The 25,858-nt window shown below is 43.0% G+C and overlaps 1 protein-coding gene across 2 annotated transcripts; it reads right to left on the reverse strand.

The window, feature by feature from the left end:
* Positions 1-106: 106 nt before the first annotated feature.
* snupn (snurportin 1) lies at positions 107-24,223 on the reverse strand. Of its 2 annotated transcripts, XM_064930553.1 has the most exons (9): positions 24,132-24,223; positions 11,511-11,681; positions 8,606-8,789; positions 8,376-8,480; positions 2,667-2,763; positions 2,164-2,261; positions 1,911-1,988; positions 1,518-1,598; positions 107-1,126 (listed from the first exon to the last, which is right to left on the reverse strand). In XM_064930553.1, the coding sequence occupies exons 2-9, from the start codon at positions 11,666-11,668 to the stop codon at positions 782-784; spliced, it is 1,146 nt and encodes a 381-aa protein (XP_064786625.1). In that variant the 5' UTR covers positions 11,669-11,681; positions 24,132-24,223; the 3' UTR covers positions 107-781. The 2 variants fall into 2 exon arrangements, with proteins under 2 accessions (XP_064786625.1, XP_064786626.1); XM_064930554.1 differs by lacking the exons at positions 11,511-11,681; positions 24,132-24,223 and adding an exon at positions 10,626-11,493.
* Between the last annotated feature and the right edge of the window lie 1,635 nt (positions 24,224-25,858).

Here is a 25,858-nt window from a genome sequence, read left to right on the forward strand (position 1 = left end):
TTTTTAAGCAGTTGATGTTAGATTTCAATCAAAATAACTGAATTTATCTCTCCATGGTCAATGCCTAATCATTCTTACCTCTTGAATAAAAGTCTGAGAACAAAAATTGAAAAGTCAATTAAAACAATTTAATAAACATACACTTAAAAGAATCAGATTAATCAACTTTTGCATTTGTTACACATCTGGCCATGACAGACGCTATCAATTTAGGTCTAAAGGGCCTGTGTAACCAACTGTGTTATTTATTGAACCTCTGAAAGTGCAATGACGTATAGTTGTCCATTCACAAGGCCTGGCAAAATGAGCAGAAGAACAGTGTTCATTTCGGCAACACTAAAGTAAGTTGCCCAGCCCCAGTGGTCTCTCAATGGAAAAATATAATTGAAAGTGTTTTTTAATCTACGAATGCGTTTAATCTAGGTCCGGGAAACTGGCTTCTTTAACAGGGCCCTTGCATTTTACATAGTGTAATGCAGTGGATTAGACTAACTAGCACAGTGTAATGAAAATGTGGTTACAGCTCTGGTGAACCAAGCGATGCCTGAACTCAGGGCGCTCCAAATGAAGCACAGTGACTAACTTGCTATTTCATTGAACTCCCGCTCATTAAATGCCTCGCAATGTAACTGTCCAAAAAAAACTCCCCACAACGTAGTCTGAAGTTTTTTGTAATTTGTCTTTCTGGCATGGCGAGCAGCAAAGCATTACAATATTATTGGTTAGCAGAACAGAGTTAGCCTTTAGCAGCTAGCCAACTGAGTTAGCCTTCAGTGGCTAGCTAACTCGTGCTCTTCTCTGAGGTCTCCATGCGAGATTCCTTCAGCGGTCTGCTGCGGGGCGAGCTGGCGGCGTCGCCATCTCCCTTTTCCTGGTCGGGGGTGGATAGGTGCTCCAGCTCGTAGCGGCCGTTCAGGTCCCCTGGCCGGACATGGTCGGAGGTCTTCTTGTGCTCCCGGATCTGGGCCAGCTGGTGGCTGGCATACTCGGGCTTGGCGGTGAGGGGCCCCAATGGGACCTCCATGCCCAGGATATCGACGACCATGTAGGGCCGCAGCCAGCCCACCAGAGGGGTGCTGCCGGGGGTGTAGTGGGTCTGCCGGTGGTAAAACAGAAGTCCGTCCACCTGAGGACACACACACAATCCACTCAGTTTGGGCTTGTTACAACTGCCTCATCATGCCCCAGGAGAGCAGTCTCACCTTTAACCTCAATGGTGGTGGGCTGAGCAGCAAAACAGACTCTAGACCAGTCAATGAGGTTGAGAGAGGTTCTATTGGGAGCTATAAGTTGAGAGATGGCGCATTGAACCAGGAAACCCAGACTAGCAATGTGTGTTCATTCTATGAAGTACACTTCATTCTTTCCCAAGAGTGTCGAGAAGCAAACAGAGGAGATTCACTCTACTGAAGAATCAGACTGTTCTGCCCCTTTTACAGACTACAAGTAGAATCACAGATGTACTATAGGACTAAATAGCTGCATTTGAAGTAGTATGCAGTTGTAGTTGTTCTTACATTGAAGTTGTACTCTGTTGCAAGTGCTTGCTGAATGGCTTCCGTTGAGCAGGCAGTGCTTTGAAGACTCACAAACTTGAACTATGGAGAAGAAAACCCCCAGCAACAACCATATTGTCAGACAGCACACAGGCCACAGTTAATTGATCATCTAATGACAATATGACTCTCTTTCCACAATCTCACGAGTACACTTTTTTTCAGTTTAATACACCAAAAGAAACTGCATGTGTTGGCGGTCATGGTCAAATCAAAATAAACATGGAAAAGGAGGTGACATCTTTGGTCCTTTTTTTATTTATACTTTTTTTGTGTGCCTCTAATCATCCTCATTTGGACTAAATTGAAAAGGTCTATATACACAATATATTTATTATTGTGTATTGCTCTTACAGGGTTCCTCTTGGCAATGTCAGCCATGCCATCCGTCTCCTGGACTTTCGACTGGAGCCAGTAGAACCGGAACTCTGTCTGTTGATAGAAAAACAAACACCATCATCAACAAAGCTGTCACTAAAATCCCCAAATGACTGATGAATTGGTCAACATGGCAAAAAGAGCACATCTGTATCCCAGACACTAGTACTACAGCACTGGAATTCCACTGGAACTTCAATGCTCTGCTAATCAATCTGTGTGTGCTTACTGGACAGTCGTACACTGGATGGCCCCTCCAACACATGACATCCAGGATGAAGTAGGTCCGCTCCACCTCACTGTAGATACAGTCCAGGATGGTGTAATCTGCACACAGACCGAACATTAGCACTACAATGTGTGGTCATATATTTTTGGCATGGATACAGTTTGCAAGGACAGTGGTAGAATAGATGGGATGGGTCTTTTTTGGGTTCCATTTGGATTCCTAGCCCCTCCTAGATCCAAACCCTCAGGGTGTTCACAGATCAGAAAGTATTGGATAGGTTAAGTAATAATGGTGGATGCTCTGCTTTGCCCATTGGTCTAATTGGAGCCATCACTATATTGGTAAGATAAGATAGTACTTTAATAATCTTCAAAAGGGAAAATTTGATTGCACCAGCCAATACGTACAAAACCAAAACCCCACCCAGTCCAGTTAAATCTGTGAACCCTGACGGGGTGGAGGAACTGGAAGCTACAGATTGAAATGGGATCAGGCCCACGTACCTTTTCCCATTGCTGAATTGTGTCTGTTCCCTCCAGGTAACAGAGAAGGGAAGCGGTTCACACAGTAGCCACTTTTGGTGTATGCTGCAGTGGACCCCTTCAAATGGTGGGAAACAGACGTGAGAACCTTTTCATTGTTATTTCAGTCAAATCAAATTTTCTTTGTCACATACACGTGTTTAGCAGAGGTTATTGAGGGTGTAGCGAAATGCTTGTGTTTTTAGCTTCAACAGTGCAGTAATATCTAACAAGTAATATCTAACAATTTCACAACAATACACACTAAGTGGCAAGTGATTTTAAGTCTATGTATATACAGCAGCATCCTCTAATGTACTAGTGATGGCTATTTAATAGTCTGATGGCCTTGAGATGGCTGTTTTTCAGGCACTCTGTCCCAGCTTTGATTCACAGTACTGACCTCGCCTTCTGGATGACAGCGGGGTGAACAGGCAGTGGCTCAGGTGGTGGTTGTCATTGATTATCTTTTTGGCCTTCCTGTGACATTGGGTGCTCTAGGTGTCCTGGAGGGCAGGTAGTTCGCCCCCGGTGATGCGTTGTGCAGACTGAACTACCCTCTGGAGAGCCCTGCGGTTGCGGGTGGTGCAATTGCCGTACTAGACAGTGATACAGCCCAACAGGATGCTCTCAATTGTGCATCTGTAAATATTTGTGAGGGTTTTAGGTACCAAGCCAAATTTCTTCAGCCTGCTGTGTTTGAAGAGGCACTGCTGCACATTCTTCACCAAACTTTGTGTGTGAACCATTTCAGTTTGTCAGTGATGTGTATGCCGAGGAACTTGAAGCTTTCCACATTCACTGCAGTCCCATCTATATGTGTTTCTTGAAGTCAATGATCAGCTCCTTTGTTTTGTTGACGTTGGGTGAGGTTATTTTCCTGGCACCACACTCCCAGGGTGCCCTCACCTCCTCCCTGTAGGCTCTCTCGTCATTGTTGGTGATCAGGCCTACTACTGTTGTGTTGGAGGCGTGCGTGGCCACTCAGTCATGAGTGAGAAGGGTGTAAAGGAGGGGGCTGAGCACGCATCCTTGTGGGGCCCCAGCATTGAGGATCAGCGAAGTGAAGGTGTTGTTTCCTACCTTCACGCACATGGCGGGGTTCAGACCTTTGGCCTCGAGCTTAATGATGAGCTTGGAGGGTACTATGGTTTTGAATGCTGAGCTAGTCAATGAACAGCATTCTTACATACACTACCGTTCAAAAGTGTGGGGTCACTTAGAAATATCCTCGTTTTTGAGAAGCGCACATTTTTTTGTCCATTAAAATAACATCAAATTGATCAGAAATACAGTGTAGACGCTACACTGTTAAATTTTGTAAATGACTATTGTAGTTGGAAACGGCAGATTTTTTAATGGAATATCTACATAGGCGTACAGAGTCCCATTATCAGCAACCATTACTGCTGTGTTCCAATGGCACTTTTTTAGCTAATCCAAGTTTATCATTTTAAAAAGGCTAATTGATCATAAGAAAACCCTTTTGCAATTATATTAGCACAGCTGAAAACTGTTGTCCTGATTAAAGAAGAAATAAAACTGGCCTTCTTTAGACTAGTTGAGTATCTGGAGCATCAGCATTTGTGGGTTCGTTTACAGGCTCAAAATGGCCAGAAACAAATAACTTTCTTCTGAAACTCGTCAGTCTATTCTCGTTCTGTGAAATGAAGGCCATTCCATGTGAGAAACTGACAAGAAACTGAAGATCTCGTACAGCGCCTTGTACTACTCCCTTCACAGAACAGCACAAACTGTCTCTAACCAGAATAGAAAGAGGAGTGGGAGGCCACGGTGCACAACTGAGCAAGAGGACAAGTACATTAGTGTCTAGTTTGAGAAACAGACGCCTCACACGTCCTCAACTGGCAGCTTCATTAAATAGTACCCGCAAAACACCAGTCTCACCGTCAACAGTGAAAGTTGCAAAGAAAATGCCATCTCAGACTGGTCAATAAAAGATTTAAGAGGGGCAAAATAAAGTGTCTGTATACTTCCCGAATGCACTGTATGTGTGGACACATTAGAGGTTGACCGATTAATTAGGGCCGATTTCAAGTTTTCATAACAATGGGAAATCGGTAATTTTGGGCGCCCGATTATTATTTTTATACTTTTTATTTAATGAGGCAAGTCAGTTAAGAACACATTCTTATTTTCAATGACTGCCTAGGAACTGTGGGTTAACTGCCTTGTTCAGGGGCAGAACGACATATTTCCACCTTGTCAGTTCAGGGGTTTCAATCGCACAGTTAACTTGTCCAACGCTCTAACCATTGCACTCCACGAGTAGCCTGCCTGTTACGCGAATGCAGTAGAAGCCAAGGTAAATTGCTAGCTAGCATTAAACTTATAAAAAACAATCAATCATAATCACTAGTTATAACTACTAATCCAGTTTAGCAGGCAATATTAACAAGGTGAAATTGTGTAATTTCTGTTGCGTTCATTGCATGCAGAGTCAGGGTATATGCAACAGTTTGGGCTGCCTGACTCATTGCGATCTAATTTGCTAGAATTTTACGTAATTATGACATACTTTGAAGGTTGTGCAATGTAACAAGAATATTTAGACGTAGGGATGCCACCCGTTAGATAAAATAGCGAACGGTTCCGTATTTCACTGAAACACACGTTTTGTTCTCGAAATGATAGTTTCCGGATTCAATCATATTAATGACCAAAGGCTCATATTTCTGTGTGTTATTATGTTATAATTAAGTCTGATTTGAAAGAGCAGTCTGACTGAGCAGCAACAGGCCCGTAATCATTCATTCAAACAGCGCTTTCCTGCGTTTTGCCAGCAGCACTTCGCAAGCACAGAGCTGTTTATGACTTCAAGCCTATCAGCCTCATGGCTGGTGTAACCGATGTGAAATGGCTAGCTAGTTAGCTGGGTGTGCGCTCATACTGTTTCAAACGTCACTTGCTTTTAGATTTGGAGTAGTAATTCCCCTTGCGCTGCAAGGGCCGCGGCTTTTGTGGAGCGATGGGTAACGATGCTTCGAGTGTGGCTGTTGTCGATGTGTTCCTGGTTCGAGCCCAGGTAGGGGCGAGGAGAGGGACGGAAGCTGTACGGTTACACTGGCAATACTATAGTGCCTATAAGAACATCCAATAGTCAAAAGGTATATGAAATACAAATGGTATAGAGAGAAATAGTCCTATAAATACTATATTAACTACAACCTAAAATCTCTTACCTTGGAATATTGAAGTCTCATGTTAAAAGGAACCACCAACTTTCATATGTTCTCATGTTCTGAGCAAGGAATTTAAATGTTAAGCTTTTTTTACATGACACATATTTTACACAGCACACATTTTTACATGGCACATATTACTTTCTTCTCCAACACTTTGTTTTTGCATTATTTAAACCAAATTGAACATGTTTATTTATTTGAGGCTAAATTGATTTTATTTATGTTTTATATTAAGTTAAAATAAGTGTTAATTCAGTATTGTTGTAATTGTCGATTATTACATTTTTGTTTTTTGTTTTTTTACATTTTTTTAAATCGGTGTCGGCTTTTTTGGTCCTCCAATAATCGGTATCGGTGTTGAAAAAAAAAAAGAAAATCATAATCGGTCGACCTCTAGTACACACACTATATATTCCGGTCTGACATTGCTCGTATAACTATAAATACATCAGGATAATGTGTATTGTTTATTTTATTTTCTTGCTAGTTTCTTCTGCACTTTTGGGAACTAGAAACACAAGCATTTCAATGCATTTGCAATAACGTGCAAATCTGTGTTTGTGACCAACAAAGTGATTTTATTTATTTCCAATGCAAGGTGATTTGTAAATCAGGCAGTCTCGACTTACCTTTACACATGCTCATTGACGCATGCTTTTCTTTGACTTTTTAAAGTAAAACAAAGCTGCTATAGACCACTAAGTGTTAACAGTCAGTACCTGGATAACATGTGTGAAATGCTTGATAATGTATGTGATATCAACAGAGGTATATTTTTTGGGTGATTTAAATATTGACTGGCTTGCATCAGGCTGCCCACTCAAGAGAAAGCTTCAAACTGTAACTAGTGTGTGCAACCGGGTTCAGGTTATCAAATCAGGGTAGTTAAAAATAGCACAGGAATTAAATCATCAACATATACTGATCACATCTTTACTAATGCTACAGAAATGTATTTTAAAGCAGTATCCAGATCCATAGGATGTAATGATCACAATATAGTAGCCATATCTAGGAAAACCACAGTTCCAAAGGCTGGGCCTAATATAGTCTATAAGAGGTCATACAATAGGTTTTGTAGTGCCCGGATTAGCGTCCGGATTAGTGTCCCGCTCCTTTAAAGCGGCAGCTCTAGCCTTTAGCTCGGTGCGGATGTTGCCTGTAATCCATGGCTTCAGGTTGGGATATGTACGTACAGTCACTGTGGGGACAACGTCGTCGATGCACTTATTGATGAAGCCGGTGACTGAGGTGGTACACTCCTCAATGCCATTGGATGAATCCCGGCACAACTGTCATGGTCAAAACATATTGATACAACAGTAGCTAAGATGGGGAGAAGTCTGTCCATAATTAAGCGCTGCACTGTCAAGGCAAGTCCTACAGTTTTGTGGCCCCTGGACTAATGTTTAGCTGTGTGGTCAGGTGCCACAAAGAGGGACTTAGGAAACTTACAATTGACTCAGAACAGGGCAGCACGGCTGGCCCTTGCATGTACACAGAGAGCTAAAAATAATATGCATGTCAATATCTCCTGGCTTAAAGTGAAGGAGAGACTGACTTCATCACTACTTTGTGAGAGGTACTTACATGTTGAATGCACCGAGCTGTCTGTTTGTACTGGTGCACAGCTCGGACACCCATGCATACTCCACAAGACATGCAACCAGAGGTCTCTTCACAGTCCAAGTCCAGAACAGACTATGGAGGCGCTCAGTACTACATAGAGCCATGACGACATTGAACTCTATTCAACATCAAGTAACTCACGCAAACAGTAAAATTAGATTTAAAAAACAGACAAAAATACATGGAACAGTGGGGACTGTGAAGCAACACAAACATAGACACATGCATACACACACACACAATAAAATACACATGGATGTTGTGTTGTAGATATGTGGTAGTAGAATACGGACCCTATGGCACACACTTAACATGTGAAATCTGTTGTGAATGTATTGTAATGTTTTTTTAATGAGTGGCGCAGCGGCCTAAGGCACTGCTTGGCAGTGCTCGAGGCTTCACTACAGACCCGGGTTTGATCCCGGGCTGTATCACAACCGGCCGTGATCGGCTGACCCACAGGGCGGCGCACAATTGGCCCAGCGGCATGCTTTAATTGGCTCATCGCGCTCTAGCGAATCCTTGTGGCGGGCCGGGGTCCTGCAAGCTGACCTCGTCAGTTGACAGGCGTTTCCTTTGACACATTGGTGCAGCTGGCTTCCGGGTTAAGGGGACAGGCGTTAAAGAAGAGCGAGTTGGCAGGTCATGTTTTTGGAGGACACATAACTCGACCTTCGACCTCCCCAGCCCGTTGGAGAGTTGCAGTGATGAGACCAGATCGAAATTGGGGAGAAAATAAATAAATGTATAACTGCCTTAATTTTGCTGGACCCCAGGAAGAGGAGCTTTTGCCAGCAGTTAATGGAGATTCATAATAAATATGTGACATGTAAGGAAACCACTGATTGGTCCTTACCTTGGAGGCGACGATGAGAGAGCGCTTCCCCACGGGACAGACCACCATGAGCCAATCAGTATCCAGTTCCTGAGGGACGTCCACGAGCCACTCTGACAGCATGAGCTGGACAGGAAGAGAAACCCCAGTTCAGTTACATTACTAGGATTTCTGTGAAGGAAAATGCTACCTTGGCAAGTCATGTGCTCTCTTCTGGTAAAATAATGCATTGTCAGAAATATTGCTCTGACCTGGTTGGCATAGTACTTTGGCAACTTCTTCCTCTCAATCTCCATCCCATCATCCTCTGCATCCTTCTCCTTCTGCTGTTCCTCCTCCTCTCTGTCCACCACCACTGCTTCCTCATCACTATCTGCCCCTGTCCAGTCCCCATCAGCCAGACGGCGTGCATGGTTGACATAATTCAGCCTTTTCCTAAAGACAAGAAAGCACACATGAAGTCAAGGGGAAATGGAAACGTAATTAGTAATGATGTCCGTTTCTCTCCGGTGGTGTTGGCAAATTGCATATAGTGCCATACGAAAGTATTCAGACCCCTTGGATTTCTTCAATTGATTGGTGTTACAAAATGGGATTAAAATGGATTTAATTGTCATTTTTTTGTCAAAAATCTACACTAATGTCAAAGTGGTAATAAAATCTATTTCAAAAATAAAGATTCATAAATCTGTTGCCTCCCTAAATCTCAAATGTTGCAGCTATAGAACTGTGAGGATCTAAGGACCCAAGCAAAAGCTTTCCAGTCTCCTGAGGGGGAATAGGCATTGTCGTTTCCTCTTCATGACTGTCTTGGTATGTTTGGACCATTACAGTTTGTTGGGGATGTGGACCCCAAGGAACATGAAGCTCTCAACCTACTCCACTACAGCCCCGTCAATGTGAATGGAGGTGTGTTCGGTCCTCCTTTTCCTGTAGTACACGATCAGGTCCTTTGTCTTGATCACGTTGAGGGAGAGGTTGTTGTCATGGCACCACACTGCCAGATCTATGACCTCCTCCCTATAGGCTGTCTTATCGTTGTCGGTGATCAGGCCTACCACTGTTGTGTCGTCAGCAAACTTTATGTTGGAGCCCTGCTTAACCACGCAGTCATGGGAGGGGCCTCAGTGTTGAGGATCAGCGTGGCGGATGTGTTGCCTACCCTTACCACCTCGGAGCTGCCCGTTAGGAAGTCCAGGCTCCAGTAGCAGAGTCCCAGGGTCCTTAGCTTAGTGCAGGCACCACCAAGCTTGAAAATAAGGTGGCAGTTACTCAGCGATGTGTTGGATTTGCTCCAAACACAACCATGGAGTTCACCAATGGCCTCATGGCAATATCCCTGAGGAGTTTCATTCCTGTCCTGCAGCTCAGTTCAGAAGAACGACTATCTTTGAGGTATCTGGGTGATATAATACAATGCACAGCATCATTTTTTAACTAGACCATGCATAGAGGGATAGTCAATGTCTGATTTGTTATTGTTGACCATCATGGCCCCACCCCCTTTTTTTTAAAGGCTTTGAAAAGCTTCCTGGTCTTTGTAGTTGACTTGACTAAGGGATGTTACAGATGCTGTATGTATGGGGACAGAATATTTCTAGTATTTTGTGTATATTGTTAACAAAAAAAAATGACAAATACATTTTAATCCCACGTAACAAAATCAAATTTGAACAAATCCATGGTGTCTGAATACTTTTGCAAGGCACTGTATTAATTAGGTGACTATAAATATAAAACAGATTCGGTTCCAACAGCCCCGGACACAACTCATTGTAATGCCCCCCACCCTATGGTCCAATTATGTCAGTCCGAATGGTGCTCCCGACAGCACACAAAGAAAGGGGCAGAGCCTTGAGGCAGGAATTGTATCAGTGATTCGGCTAAGCATACTGTAGGCCTATTATATGGACTGGAATTTACGCACCTCTTTCAAACCATGAAGCTGGGAGAGAACACGCAATGATGATGGTTCATTGTTTTGTGCATAACAGTGATTTAATAGGCAAATAAGAGTACAGGGCCTACTGAAATAGATTAATGGGTCTGTCAACTATAAAAATCTAACTTTCATTAAATCACACATGCAAGATGGCAAATTAAAGCTACACTTGTGAATCCAGCCAACATGTCAGATTTCAAAAATACTTTTCGGCGAAAGCAAACGATGCTATTAGCTGAGGATAGCACCTCCGTAAACAAAAGAGAGAAAGCATATTTCAACCCTGCAGGCGTGACAACGCAGAAATAAAAGTATAATTAATGCCTTACCTGTGACAAGCTTCTTTTTTTGGCACTCCAATATGTCCCATAAACATCACAAATGGCCCTTTTGTTCGATTAATTCCATCGATATATATCCAAAATGTCCATTTATTTGGCGCGTTTGATCCAGAAATACACTGGTTCCAACTTGAGCAACGTGACTTTGAAATATCTCAAAAGTTACCTGTAAACTTTGCCAAAACTACATTTGTAATACAACTTTAGGTATTTTAACGTAAATAATCGATAAAATTGAAGGCTGGATGATCTGTGTTCAATACAGGAAGAAAACAAACTGAAACATGCTTTCTGGTCACGCGCCTCTAACAGTACACTTCAAGTGACCCTCGTTCAAGATGGCCGTACTTCTTCATTACACAAAGGAATAACCTCAACCAATTTCTAAAGACTGTTGACATCCAGTGGAAGCGATAGGAACTGCAAGAAGGTGCCTTAGAAATTAGGATTCCAAATGAAAAACCATTGAATAGAGTGGCCTCAAAAAAAGAAAATCCGAATGGTTTGTCCTCGGGTTTCGCCTGCTAAATAAGTTCTGTTATACTCACAGACATGATTCAAAAAGTTTTAGAAACTTCAGAGTGTTTTCTATCCAAATACTAATAATATGCATCTTATCTTCTGGGGATGAGTAGCAGGCAGTTAAATTTGGGCATGCATTTCATCCGGACTTGACAGTATTGTCACGAAGTTGTTAACAGCTACAGCGCTTCAGTCAGATATATTCATTAGCAGCTAGCAATAATCCATCTGTTGAAAACCACATATCCTATTAGAGGGCAGGATGAAGCTGCCCACATCCATATGAAGTTCCTAGGGGCTAATAGGCCAAGTTGTGTTTGGACTTGGCCTGTAATTGGTTAGGGAACTAACGTTTTCTGCAGATCGAGAAAGCGCCGTCGTCGTTCGCTTTGCTCCAAAACGCTGAACTTGGTCTTGTACTGGGCCATCCGTGGGTGGGGGGCCGCTGTGCTGTTGGCCTCCTTCGAGACGGCGAAGCTGGCCGAGAGAGCTTGGGTGAGGTCATCCATGGTGATGGTGAGCCTGGAAATACACACAAAGGCATGAGTTAGGAGGTGTATAGTGAGCTCAGCTGACCCTTGATATATCAAGGAGCCACTTCTACTAGAGCACAATACGGAGCTGACAGAGCTACACAACTCAAACAGGATGTTAATGCAAGTTGAATGATCAATATGCCAAAATCGTTAGCTAATTTGCTATAGTGCATATAGTGTCACCACCCCAGGCAATTTGGCATGTGTCATGTACCTCTTCCCATCACAAGCTATTTGCACATCTAATACAAGCTCTCTGTGGATGTCAATCAATTATATGCTATATGAAGTCAGTGGGGGTGCAACATTTGGAACCTTACAAGGATAGATGCAGTAAAGAGGTCAATGAAACACACCGTGGCTGATAGGATGCCATGGCAACACTACACCCCTGCAGTCTGCTGCACCAAACGAGCAATTCATGCGCACAAGCCTACTCTTGCCAGTGCAACATTTGATTATGCAGAAATGAGAGACCATATGTATGGCTGTTTTAGGAAAATCACCACCCGCCAACCCCTCTTTTTACACCCCTCTTTTTACACTGCTACTCTCTGTTCATCATATATTCAAAGTCACTTTAACGATACCTACAGTGGGGAGAACAAGTATTTGATGCACTGCCGATTTTGCAGGTTTTCCTACTTACAAAGCATGTAGAGGTCTGTCATTTTTATCATAGGTACACTTCAAGTGTGAGAGATGGAATCTAAAACAAAAATCCAGAAAATCACATTGTATGATTTTTAAGTAATTAATTTGCATTTTATTGCATGACATAGGTATTTGATCACATACCAACCGGTAAGAATTCCGACTCTCACAGACCTGTTTGTTTTTCTTTAAGAAGCCCTCCTGTTCTCCACTCATTACCTGTATTAACTGCACTTGTTTGAACTCATTACCTGTATAAAATACACCTGTCCACACACTCAAACTAACTCCAACCTATCCACAATGGCCAAGACCAGAGAGCTGTGTAAGGACAGCAGGGATACAATTGTAGACCTGCACAAGGCTGGGATGAGCTACAGGACAATAGGCAAGCAGCTTGGTGAGAAGGCAACAACGGTTGGCGCAATTATTAGAAAATGGAAGAAGTTCAAGATGACGGTCAATCACCCTCGGTCTGGGGCTCCATGCAAGATCACCTGGGGCTCCATACAAGATCACCTCGTGGGGCATCAATGACTATGAGGAAGGTGAGTGATCAGCCCAGAACTACATGGCAGGACCTGGTCAATGACCTGAAGAGAGCTGGGACCACAGTCTCAAAGAAAACTATTAGTAACACAATACGCCGTCATGGATTAAAATCGTACAGCGCACGCAAGGTCCCCCTGCTCAAGCCAGCGCATGTCCAGGCCTGTCTGAAGTTTGCCAATGACCATCTGGATGATCCAGAGGAGGAATGGGAGAAGGTCATGTGGTCTGATTAGACCAAAAAGCTATATTTTTGTCTCAACTCCACTCGCCGTGTTTGGAGGAAGAAGGATGAGTACAACCCCAAGAACACCATCCCAACCGTGAAGCATGGAGGTGGAAACATCATTCTTTGGGGATGCTTTTCTGCAAAGGGGACAGGACGACTGCACCGTATTGAGAGGAGGATGGTTGAGGCCATGTTTCGCAAGATCTTGGCCAACAACCTCCTTCCCTCAGTAAGAGCAAAGAAGATGCGTCGTGGCTGGGTCTTCCAGCATGACAACGACCCGAAACACACAGCCAGGGCAACTAAGCAGTGGCTCCGTAAGAATGTGGCCTAGCCAGTCTCCAGACCTGAACCCAATAGAAAATCTTTGGAAGGAGCTGAAAGTCCGTATTGCCCAGCGACAGACCCGAAACATGAAGGATCTGGAGAAGGTCTGTATGGAGGAGTGGGCCAAAATCCCTGCTGCAGTGTGCAAACCTGGTCCAGAACTACAGGAAACGTATGATCTCTGTAATTGCAAACAACGATTTCTGTACCAAATATTAAGTTCTGCTTTTCTGATGTATCAAATACCTGTGTCAAGCAATAAAATGCAAATTAATTACTTAAAAATCATACAATGTGATTTTCTGGATTTTCGTTTTAGATTCCATCTCTCACAGTTGAAGTGTACCTATGATAACAATTACAGACCTCTACATGCTTTGCAAGTAGAAAAACCTGCAAAATCGGCAGTGTATCAAATACTTGTTCTCCCTACTGTACATGTACATAGTACCTCAATAAGCCTGACTAAAAGATGTCTGTAGATAACCTTGCCACACTTTTCTCAAAATGTCTTTTTACTGTTTTATTTCTTTACTTACATATCCCCCCCTTCGCACCACTGGTTAGAGCCTGTAAGTAAGCATTTCACTGTTGTATTCAGCGCACGTGACAAATAAACTTTGATTTGATTTGCAAATAGTATCCACAAGTTCATCTGACTCTAGGGTAGTAGACAAAGTGCTAAATTGCCAAAATCCTGAAGTATCCTTTTAAGTTGAAATCGATAAAGATACTCTTTAAAATGATCTGAGGCTGAGGATAACTAATCAATATTTTAAATCACACAGAATGACCAGTTAAGAAACCATTGAAGGGGCTAGTAAATTAGATAAAGTTCTAAACTTCATCCACCATGGCAGGAGGGAGATAGACCCACGTTACAAATAAATGTACTCTCAATAAACAAATGCTCAATTGCTTTGTAACAGAAATATCAAAAATATGCACTATGCAGAAATCTCTCCGCCATTTCCTGGTTGCTAAAATTCTAAGTTTGTGACAAAACAAGCAACTATTGTGTAGAGCAGCGGTACTCATCTCTTCCCCCACGGTCCTGAGCCTGCTGGTTTTCTGTTCTAGCTAATAATTAATTGCACACACACCTGGTGTCCCAGGTTTAAAGCAGTCCCTGATTAGAGGGGAACAATGCAGTGGAACTGGCTTAAAAGGTCCAGAGTTGAGTTTAAGAGGTGTAGAGAATCATTGTACCATTAAACCTCTGAAATATATTTTCCCATAACCAAAATATTGTATTTTCAGCTGGTTGAAACTGGCGTACAAAACTGAAAGTAAAAGACGCAAACACAAAACCTAAGAACGGTAAGCATAGAAATGGTGCACACAGAACAGATCTAGCGCTTCTTAAACTCGCTTTCAATGAGAATGACAGATTTATAACATTTCTACGTGAATTTGGTTGGTTCGACCAAAAAGTTACATATTTCAGCTTTAAGAGATTGAGCCTCCACAAAATTAAAATGTAACATGAATGGCCACTCCACCACCTTTCTTTACCAGTCGCACCTAAAAGATGTTCTAACCATTTAGTTAAATGGCATAATCTGAACTAAATTAATTTAACCACTTTTCAGAGACCAATTTCAGGGTTAGTATCTCATACCCAAATGTCTATCATAAAGGTGTTTAAATACTCCACATAGTAACAGCCATAGCCCCATATGAGATTTAAAGTCAGAGAGAAGTGTCATCAGCAGTTATTGGTTGAGCATGCTGAATCTTTACCAAGGTCGTTGGGCGAACAGATTCAAGCATAGCAGACTGAGCATTTGACAAGTCGCTGGATGCAGGGACAGGGTTAAGAATTGGGTGAACAGTTAGTGGCAAGAAAAAGTATGTGAACCCTTTGGAATTACCTGGATTTCTGCAAAGAAGTCACAACAATAGACAAAAGGTCTGCTTAAACTAAAACAATGTATGTCTTTATTGAACACACAAGGTAAACATTTACAGTGCAGGGTGGGAAAAGTATGTGAACCCTTGTATTTAATAACTGGCTGACCCTCCTTTGGTAGCAATAACCTCAACCAAATGTGTTCTGTGGTTGCGGATCAGACCTGCACAACTGTCAGAAGGAATTTTGGACTATTCCTCTTTGCAAAAGTTTCAGTTAAGCAATATTCTTGTCTGGTGTGAATCGCTCGAGGTCATGCCACAGCGTCTCAAATCGGATTGAGGTCAGGACTCTGACTGGACCACTCCAGACCTCGTTTTTTATTCTGTCGAAGTCATTCTGTTGTTGATTTACTGTGTTTTGGGTCATTGTGCTGTTGCATCACCCAACTTCTGTTCGGCTTCAATTGGCAGACAGCCTTTCTCCGGCAATTGTCTTGTTAAACTTGGGATTTCATTTTTGTATCTGATAGAAAGCTGTCCCAGCCTTGAGGCAGCAAAGCAGCCCCAAACCATGAGGCTCCCTACACCATTCTTTACAGTTGGAATGAGGTTGATGTTGGTGTGCTGTGCCTTTTTTATCAAATCAAACGTTATTTGCCACATGCGCCGAATACAACAGGTGTTGTATAGAACCTAAGAGTGAAATGCTTACAGTGCTTTGCAAAAGTATTCGGCCCCCTTGAACTTTGCGACCTATTGCCACATTTCAGGCTTCAAACATAAAGATATAAAACTGTATTTTTTTGGTGAAGAATCAACAAGTGGGACACAATCATGAAGTGGAACGACATTTATTGGATATTTCAAACTTTTTTAACAAATCAAAAACTGAAAAATTGGGTGTGCAAAATTATTCAGCCCATTTACTTTCAGTGCAGCAAACTCTCTCCAGAAGTTCAGTGAGGATCTCTGAATGATCCAATGTTGACCTAAATTACTAATGATGATAAATACAATCCACCTGTGTGTAATCAAGTCTCCGTATAAATGCACCTGCACTGTGATAGTCTCAGAGGTCTGTTAAAAGCGCAGAGAGCATCATGAAGAACAAGGAACACACCAAGCAGGTCCGAGATACTGTTGTGAAGAAGTTTAAAGCCGGATTTGGATACAAAAAGATTTCCCAAGCTTTAAACATCCCAAGGAGCACTGTGCAAGCGATAATATTGAAATGGAAGGAGTATCAGACCACTGCAAATCTACCAAGACCTGGCCGTCCCTCTAAACTTTCAGCTCATACAAGGAGAAGACTGATCAGAGATGCAGCCAAGAGGCCCATGATCACTCTGGATGAACTGCAGAGATCTACAGCTGAGGTGGGAGACTCTGTCCATAGGACAACAATCAGTCGTGTATTGCACAAATCTGGCCTTTATGGAAGAGTGGCAAGAAGAAAGCCATTTCTTAAAGATATCCATAAAAAGTGTCGTTTAAAGTTTGCCACAAGCCACCTGGGAGACACACCAAACATGTGCAAGAAGGTGCTCTGGTCAGATGAAACCAAAATTGAACTTTTTGGCAACAATGCAAAACGTTATGTTTGGCGTAAAAGCAACACAGCTCATCACCTTGAACACACCATCCCCACTGTCAAACATGGTGGTGGCAGCATCATGGTTTGGGCCTGCTTTTCTTCAGCAGGGACAGGGAAGATGGTTAAAATTGATGGGAAGATGGATGGAGCCAAATACAGGACCATTCTGGAAGAAAACCTGATGGAGTCTGCAAAAGACCTGAGACTGGGACGGAGATTTGTCTTCAACAAGACAATGATAAAACATAAAGCAAAATCTACAATGGAATGGTTCAAAAACAAACATTTCCAGGTGTTAGAATGGCCAAGTCAAAGTCCAGACCTGAATCCAATCGAGAATCTGTGGAAAGAACTGAAAACTGCTGTTCACAAATGCTCTCCATCCAACCTCACTGAGCTTGAGCTGTTTTGCAAGGAGGAATGGGAAAAAATGTCAGTCTCTCGATGTGCAAAACTGATAGAGACATACCCCAAGCGACGTACAGCTGTAATCGCAGCAAAAGGTGGCGCTACAAAGTATTAACTTAAGGGGGGCTGAATAATTTTGCACGCCCAATTTTTCTGTTTTTGATGTTAAAAAAGTTTGAAATATCCAATAAATGTCGTTCCACTTCATGATTGTGTCCCACTTGTTGTTGATTCTTCACAAAAAATACAGTTTTATATCTTTATGTTTGAAGCCTGAAATGTGGCAAAAGGTCGCAAAGTTCAAGGGGGCCGAATACTTTCGCAAGGCACTGTACTTACAAGCCCTTAACACTTCTTTATTCGAACTACTAGTCTCTCACTGTTGCCGCCTGCTACCAACCCCCCTCAGCTCCCAGCTGTGCCCTGGACACCATTTGTGAATTGATCGCCCCCCATCTAGCTTCAGAGTTTGTTCTGTTAGGTGACCTAAACTGGGATATGCTTAACACCCCGGCAGTCCTACAATCTAAGCTAGATGCCCTCAATCTCACACAAATCATCAAGGAACCCACCAGGTGCAACTCTAACTCTGTAAACAAGGGCACCCTCATAGACGTCATCCTGACCAACTGGCCCTCCAAATACACCTCTGCCATCTTCAACCAGGATCTCAGCGATCACTGCCTCATTGTCTGTATCCGCAGTCAAACGACCACCCCTCATCACTGTCAAACGCTCCCAAAAACACTTCTGTGAGCAGGCCTTCCTAATTGACCTGGCCCGGGTACCCTGGAAGGACATTGACCTCATCCTGTCAGTTGAGGATGCCTGGTCATTCTTTAAAAGTACCTTCCTCACCATTTTAAGAATGCTCCGTTCAAAAAATGCAGAACTAAGAACAGATATAGCCCTTGGTTCACTCCAGACCTGACTGCCCTCGACCAGCACAAAAACATCCTGTGGCGGACTGCAATAGCATCGAATAGTCCCCGCGACATGCAACTGTTCAGGGAAGTCAGGAACCAATACACGCAGTCAGTCAGGAAAGCAAAGGCCAGCTTCTTCAGGCAGAAATTTGCATCCTGTAGCTCCAACTCCAAAAAGTTCTGGGACACTGAAGTCCATGGAGAACAAGAGCACCTCCTCCCAGCTGCCCACTGCACTGAGGCTAGGTAACACGGTCACCACCGATAAATCCATGATTATCGAAAACTTCAACAAGCATTTCTCAACGGCTGGACATGCCTTCCGCCTGGCTACTCCAACCTCGGCCAACAGCTCCGCCCCCCCCGCAGCTCCTCGCCCAAGCCTCCAGGTTCTCCTTTACCCAAATCCAGATAGCAGATGTACTGAGAGAGCTGCAAAACCTGGACCCGTACAAATCAGCTGGGCTTGACAATCTGGACCCTCTATTTCTGAAACTATCCGCCGCCATTGTGTCAACCCCTATTAACAGCCTTTTCAACCTCTCTTTCATATCGTCTGGGATCCCCAAGGATTGGAAAGCTGCTGCAGTCATCCCCTCTTCAAAAGGGGGAGACACCCTGGACCCAAACTGTTGTTATAGACCTATATCCATCCTGCTCTGCCTATCTAAGGTCTTTGAAAGCCAAGTCAACAAACATATCACTGACCATCTCGAATCACACCGTACCTTCTCCGCTGTGCAATCTGGTTTCCGAGCCGGTCACGGGTGCACCTCAGCCACGCTCAAGGTACTAAACGATATAACCGCCATCGATAAAAGATAGTACTGTGCAGCCGTCTTTATCAACCTAGCCAAGGCTTTCGACTCTGTCAATCACCATATTCTTATCGGCAGACTCAGTAGCCTCGGTTTTTCTAATGACTGCCTTGCCTGGTTCACCAACTACTTTGCAGACAGAGTTCAGTGTGTCAAATCGGAGGGCATGTTGTCCGGTCCTCTTGCAGTCTCTATTGGGGTACCACAGGGTTAAATTCTCGGGCCGACTCTTTTCTCTGTATATATATCAATGATGTTGCTCTTGCTGCGGGCGATTCCCTGATCCACCTCTATGCAGACGACACCATTCTGTATACTTCTGGTCCTTCCTTGGACACTGTGCTATCTAACCTCCAAACGAGCTTCAATGCCATACAACACTCCTTCCGTGGCCTCCAACTGCTCTTAAATGCTACTAAAACCAAATGCATGCTTTTCAACCGTTCGCAGCCTGAACCCACACGCCCGACTAGCATCACCACCCTGGATGGTTCAGACCTAGAATATGTGGACATCTATAAGTACCTAGGTGTCTGGCTAGACTGCAAACTCTCCTTCCAGACTCATATCAAACATCTCCAATCCAAAATCAAATCAAGAGTCGGCTTTCTATTTCACAACAAAGCTCACTCACGCCGCCAAACTTACCCCAGTAAAACTGACTATCCTACCGATCCTCGACTTCGGCGATGTCATCTACAAAATAGCTTCCAATACTCTACTCAGCAAACTGGATGCAGTTTATCACAGTGCCATCCTTTTTGTAACTAAAGCACCTTATACCACCTACCACTGCGACCTGTATGCTCTAGTCGGCTGGCCCTCGCTACATATTCGTCGCCAGATCCACTGGCTCCAGGTCATCTACAAGTCTATGCTAGGTAAAGCTCCGCCTTATCTCAGTTCACTGGTCACGATGGCAACACTCACCCATAGCACGCGCTCCAGCAGGTGTATCTCACTGATCATCCCTAAAGCCAAAACCTCATTTGGCCGCCTTTCCTTCCAGTTCTCTGCTCTACTCTGGAGACGTTTATCTCCCTCTCCAACTTTAAACATCTGCTATCTGAGCAGCTAACCGATCGCTGCAGCTGTACATAGTCCATCGGTAAATAACCCACCCAATTTACCTACCTCATCCCCCATACTGTTTTTATTTATTTACTTTTCTGCTCTTTGCACACCAGCATCTCTACCTGCACAAGTTCATCTGATCATTTATCACTCCGGTGTTAATCTGCTAAATTGTAATTATTCACTCCTATGGCCTATTTATTGCCTACCTCCTCATGCCTTTTGCACACAGTGTATATAGATTATTTTCACCCCCCCTATGTTATTGATTTGTTTATTGTTTACTCCATGTGTAAATCTGTGTTGTTATCTGTTCACACTGCTATGCTTTATCTTGGCCAGGTCGCAGTTGCAAATTAGAACTTGTTCTCAACTAGCCTACCTGGTTAAATAAAGGTGAAATAATAATAAAAAATAAAAAACAATTTCCTTCTCCTTGTGATTTTAACACATACAGGTAGACTAGAGAGGCCATCCCTGATATGCAGAGGACCAATTACACTGATTAGAAGCACCTGGACTCTGCTCACGTGTCTCCTATAAATGTTGCTTCTGATTGTAATATTTGAACCGGATAGCATACGTGTCGGTGCTCGGAAAGAGACTGAGGAAGCATGGAGAGGTAGCCAGTAGGCTAAGGAACAGAAGTTGGGTTTTGGAGAAATGGCATCAGTGAGTGCTTTTGCAAGCAATGCGGCGAATGAAGGCGCGGAAAGAGCGTGGTGAATGGATAGACATCGTTATGGACAGTGAGGAAGAACAGCCAAGTGAAGTGGGAAGATGTGTGTTGAGGAAAAATGGCATAAGACATGATGAAGAGGAATCTGGACCAGTAGTAGTACATTTTTGCAGAAAGTGGAGCCTTGCATTTATGTGGATCCATTTGTGGTTTCAGGGTGGGTAAGAAAGGAGTTGGGTATAGTTGAATCAGTGAAGATAACCTGTAGTGGAATTGTGATATTTGTTTGTGTTACTTCTGACCAGCGAGAGAAGGCACTTTGTGTCAAGCAACTTGGGTCAAGATCTGCTTCTTGCTTTGCTCTTAGGAATAGGGCACCATTGAAAGGAGTGGTTTCTGGGGTAGCGTTAAGTGCTGAGGTGGCGCAATTGAAGTTGAAAAATCTGGGTGTTTGCGATGCCCGTCGTTTGGTTCGACAGACCCAGTGGGGAGCGTGCTGAACCAGAGGAGTCATTGTCAGTTCTTTTGAGTTTTGAGTCAGTCTCTACCAGACAAAATCATGTAATGTTAGGATACATCCGTTCTCCTGTTAAAGCTTTTGTGGAGAATCCACCACGCTGTTTCAGATGCAATGTTTATGGTCATGCTGCAGCAGTGTGAAGAGGGAAATTCAAAGATGTGGGAAGTGTGCAGAAGGGCATGGGAAAGAGGATTGTGAAGTTTCGGTGGATAAAGTTGTCAATTTTAGGGGTGCTCATGTTGCTGAAGATCAGAAATGTCCGGTGCAATTGAGGCAGATTGCCATTTCAAAGGTCAGAGTAGTGCAGAGGGTGTCATATCCTGAGGCAGTGAAGAAAGTGCAGGAAGATGGGTCCTGAGAGGATCCCAGTGAATAGTAGATTTGTGCCAGTTCCGAGGGATAGGGTACAGAGTGAGTTATGCTTCAGTAAGGTTGGCTTCTTAGCATTCATTGCAATGGTTATCAACTGTACTGCAGAAGTGGAAACTAAATCACAGGAAATAGATGTTATGATAGCAGCTGCAGGTAAGTATTCGGGTACACAAGATTTGACTTCAGATGAGTTACAGGATGTGTTGAAGGGTGGTGTGCTGACCTCCCAGGCTGTTAGTAGTGGGTTGTTAATGAGTTTAGGTGGAAACTGCAGAGAAGTACCTGGGTGTATGAGATTTTACTGTTGAAGAGTTAATGGGGTGGTAATTTATACATTTATGAAATAGTGGTATATAGGTGTAGGGTTAGTTGGTGGTACAGTTTTAGGAACAGGAATAATGAAGATAATTGAATATAGGTAGGCCATTACTGGCCTCAATTTAGTACAATAGGAGGCGGTGTATGCACCTTTAAGTTGAAAGCGATCCCCTGACCCAATCCGAAAGATTTGAACTGCTGTTCTTAATATACCTCAGTGGCCTGATTGAGGAGAGGATGGATGAAGGTTAAAAAATGGCAGCAAACATGGAAATGTTGCTTGAATCTTGCGGCAAGTGAAGTGTGTGACAATGAAAGGAAAATGGAGAAATTGAAGTATGGGACGAAATTAGCAAAAGTTATAGTGGAAGACAAAGATCGTTCCAATAAAGCCTTTTCAGTTGGACTGCGTTTTTTGGACAAGAAGATTCATTTGGGAGGTACATTTGTACTATCAAGGACCGTGAAGAGAGCAGTGGGAAAGGTGGATTCAATCAAAGTGACTAGAAGTGGTCTTGTTTTGGTTAATTATGGAGATGAAGAATAGAAGCATGCACTGGATCTAGCAAAATTGCCCATGTCGGAAGAAACCTGTATTCATCTTCGGAGCAGGACCTTGCCAAAGGAGTTATATCTGGAGTGTAGTTCGAGCAAGATGACGAGTCCCTTTTTACTAAAGTCCCAGGAGTGGTCAGTGCATGTTGCCTGACCCTTATGGTATATGGAAAGAAGGTTAAAAGACTATCGATGATATTGTTGATTGATACTATTGTTGTTTGTTTCCTTGATACGTTTCAATATTCTCAGAGGCACTTTGTTGATAAATGCTTCAATATTTGCATGTTTCTCTTTTTATACATTTAACTTTTATTTTACAAGGCAAGTCAGTTAAGAACAAATTCTAATTTACAATGACGGCCTACTCCGGCTAAACCCTGAGCCAATTGTGCGCCGCCCTATGGAACTCCCAATCACAGCCAGATGTGATACAGCAAGGATTTGAACCAGGTACTAGTGACGCTCTTGCACTAAGATGCAGTGCCTTAGACCGCTGTGCCACTCTGGAGCCCAATCGGACGTTTCCCCACCACTTTCAATGTACAATTTAGCCTTGTGTGACTACACTTTCCTCCCTTCTCTCTCGGCCTGAGAACCTTCCTGCCCCCACCTTTTCCTGGATGTTATACAGATGTCTTCCCTTACTCTCCCTGTTCCACAACTCTTGACACTTATTTTTAACCACTGTTCCTTCCCTGGAGAATAATGCAGACAAGCAAATGCAAAAATAAGCTAAGAACACACATTGCTCTGCATTGAGGTTTTTCTTTGAGAATTTGACTACCCGTAAAACAGGTTTGACAAGGTGACATGTAGAGGGGCCTTAGCTCTCTTGGTTTAGCGGAACTGACGCCACTGCGCTCAACCATTAATAAACCCTGCCTATTGCTACAATTTATCTTAAAATCGGTTAAACCAAACCACAACATTAACTTTATGACTAACCTTAAACTTTCATTAAAGGCCCAAAAGTAATTTGTTTCCATTACGATATAGCCAATTTTGACTTTGTGGCTGAGTTAGCTCAACTCTGTGTTGTCTGTTCACACTGCTATGCTTTATCTTGGCCAGGTCGCAGTTGCAAATGAGAACTTGTTCTCAACTAGCCTACATGGTTAAATAAAGGTTAAATAAAAAATAAATAAAATAGCTAGACGTAGGACCCGGGTTGCAGACCTGGGGCTGCCATGGGAATAATTTATGTCCTGGATACATTTGTTTCCAACGTTACTTCTATGTTCTGTAACGTCGCTCACTGCATGTCACAATTTAGTGCGCGACGACTGGGTGATGTAAATGTAACAACTGAGAGGGTGTCAGTCAGTGTCACATTGTATCAACTTGACAAGAAACAGCGAACTGGACCAAATGGATACGCATTAGCAGCTAACGTTAGCTAGCTGTTGTAGCTAGCTACATCCACCGCAGCATTCATTCAAATATTTTTAGCTGGCTGGTTGCCTTGCATTTAAACTCTTCACATTTGTGCGATCCGTTGTTAAAATAAATAAACCGACTAGCTAAGTGGTTAGCTAGCTAGCCAGATTTTAAACTACCTTGACGAAGAACGATGCAGGCGGGCTGAGATGTCACGTTTCTCCTATCAGCAGATTTTTTGTTGGCCAAGCAAAATAATTCCCGGAGTCGGGTATTGGTCCAGGTCCTTTCTTCTTCTGGGAGATTTATATAGCGGTTGGCAACCAACTTTAAGGTGTATTACCGCCACCAACTGGACTGGAGTGTAGACCAGTGACAGTGAAAGTCTAAATCCTACCCAATAATCTCGTCTCCATAAGGAAACGAAATACATAATTAAATGCTACATCCCCTGAAGATTTCCACAGCAGCTCACTTAATCCTGTCTCTTCAACCCCATTTCTCCTCAAATCTAATAACAATCGCTCCCCTTCTCTCACATATTTCTGGCACTGAAATAGAATATTGCCTCCAACTTCTCCTGACAATGATTACAACTCCCAGTCGGATGTTTCCCCACCACTTTCAATGTACTATTTAGCCTTGTGTCTCTCTCGGCCTGAGGACCTTCCTGCCCCACCTTTTCCTGGACGTTATACAGGTGTCTTCCCTTACGCTCCCTGTTCCACAACTCTTGCCACTTATTTTTAACCACTGTTCTTATTAATCCCTTGGTTTATGCTTTACAAATCCATCTCAACATAAGGATGTTTAAGAGCCTGCTTGGTAATATCCATTTCCTCATTCCCCTCTACTCCCACATGAGCTGGTATCCAGAGGGAACATCACAAATTCTCCATCTGTTTCACCATATACAAACACTGCGAAACCTTGTACAAAACATCCTGTCTGCTCTGAGACACACATGAATTTAAACTCTTCAGTGCTGCATAGGAGTCAGAGCAGATGACTACCCTGTCTGGCCTCAACCTCCTCCACCCACTCTGGAGCCAATAGTATGACCAACAACTCCATTGTGTGAACAGATAAATGATCCGTTGCTCCTTTCGTCACTGCCACCCTAAACTCAGGAACACTAAAAGCTGCTCCTGTCCTCCCAGTTTTAGGGTCCTTAGATCAATCTGTGAATATATTCAAGCAAGCATAGTATTGTGTCCTTAAATGTTAACTTACAACTGGATCTACTACTTCCTCAACATCTCTTAACCTCTCAAGCAACCCTAGATCTAACACTAGTTAGGAAGAACCACAGAGGGGATAAACTCCCTCCCAAACAACCCCGTCTCTCTCACCATGCAATTGTCTATCCACCCAATGCTTGCACTTAGATTTTGTTCATGTTCCCAGCACTTTAGGAGCACCATTTTTGTAGGATGTGTAAACTTATGTCCTTGTAGATTTACCCAATATGTCATCAATAGCTGTTGTCTTCTTAAATTTAGCGGCATCTCTCCCAACTCTACCTGCATCGCTGCCACCACGGAGGTCCTGAGTGCTCCACGACATATTCTTAGGGCTTGGGCCTGGATTACATCTAACTTTTTAAAGATTTCTGAGCTGTTGATCCATATGCTATACTTCCATAATCCATTGATGACCTTAACAACTCTATAAATATACAGTTGAAGTCAGAAGATTACATGCACGTTAGCCATATACATTTAAACTAATTTTTTCACAATTCCTGACATTTAATCCTAGTAAAAAGTCACTGTTTTAGGCCAGTTAGGATCACTATGTTATTTTAAGAATGTGAAATGTCAGAATAATAGTAGAGAGAATGATTTATTTCAGCTTTTATTTCTTTCATCACATTCCCAGTGGGTCAGAAGTTTACATACACTCA

Source organism: Oncorhynchus masou, chromosome 22 (genome assembly GCF_036934945.1).
Source record: "Oncorhynchus masou masou isolate Uvic2021 chromosome 22, UVic_Omas_1.1, whole genome shotgun sequence".
NCBI classification, from domain to species: Eukaryota; Metazoa; Chordata; class Actinopteri; order Salmoniformes; family Salmonidae; genus Oncorhynchus; species Oncorhynchus masou.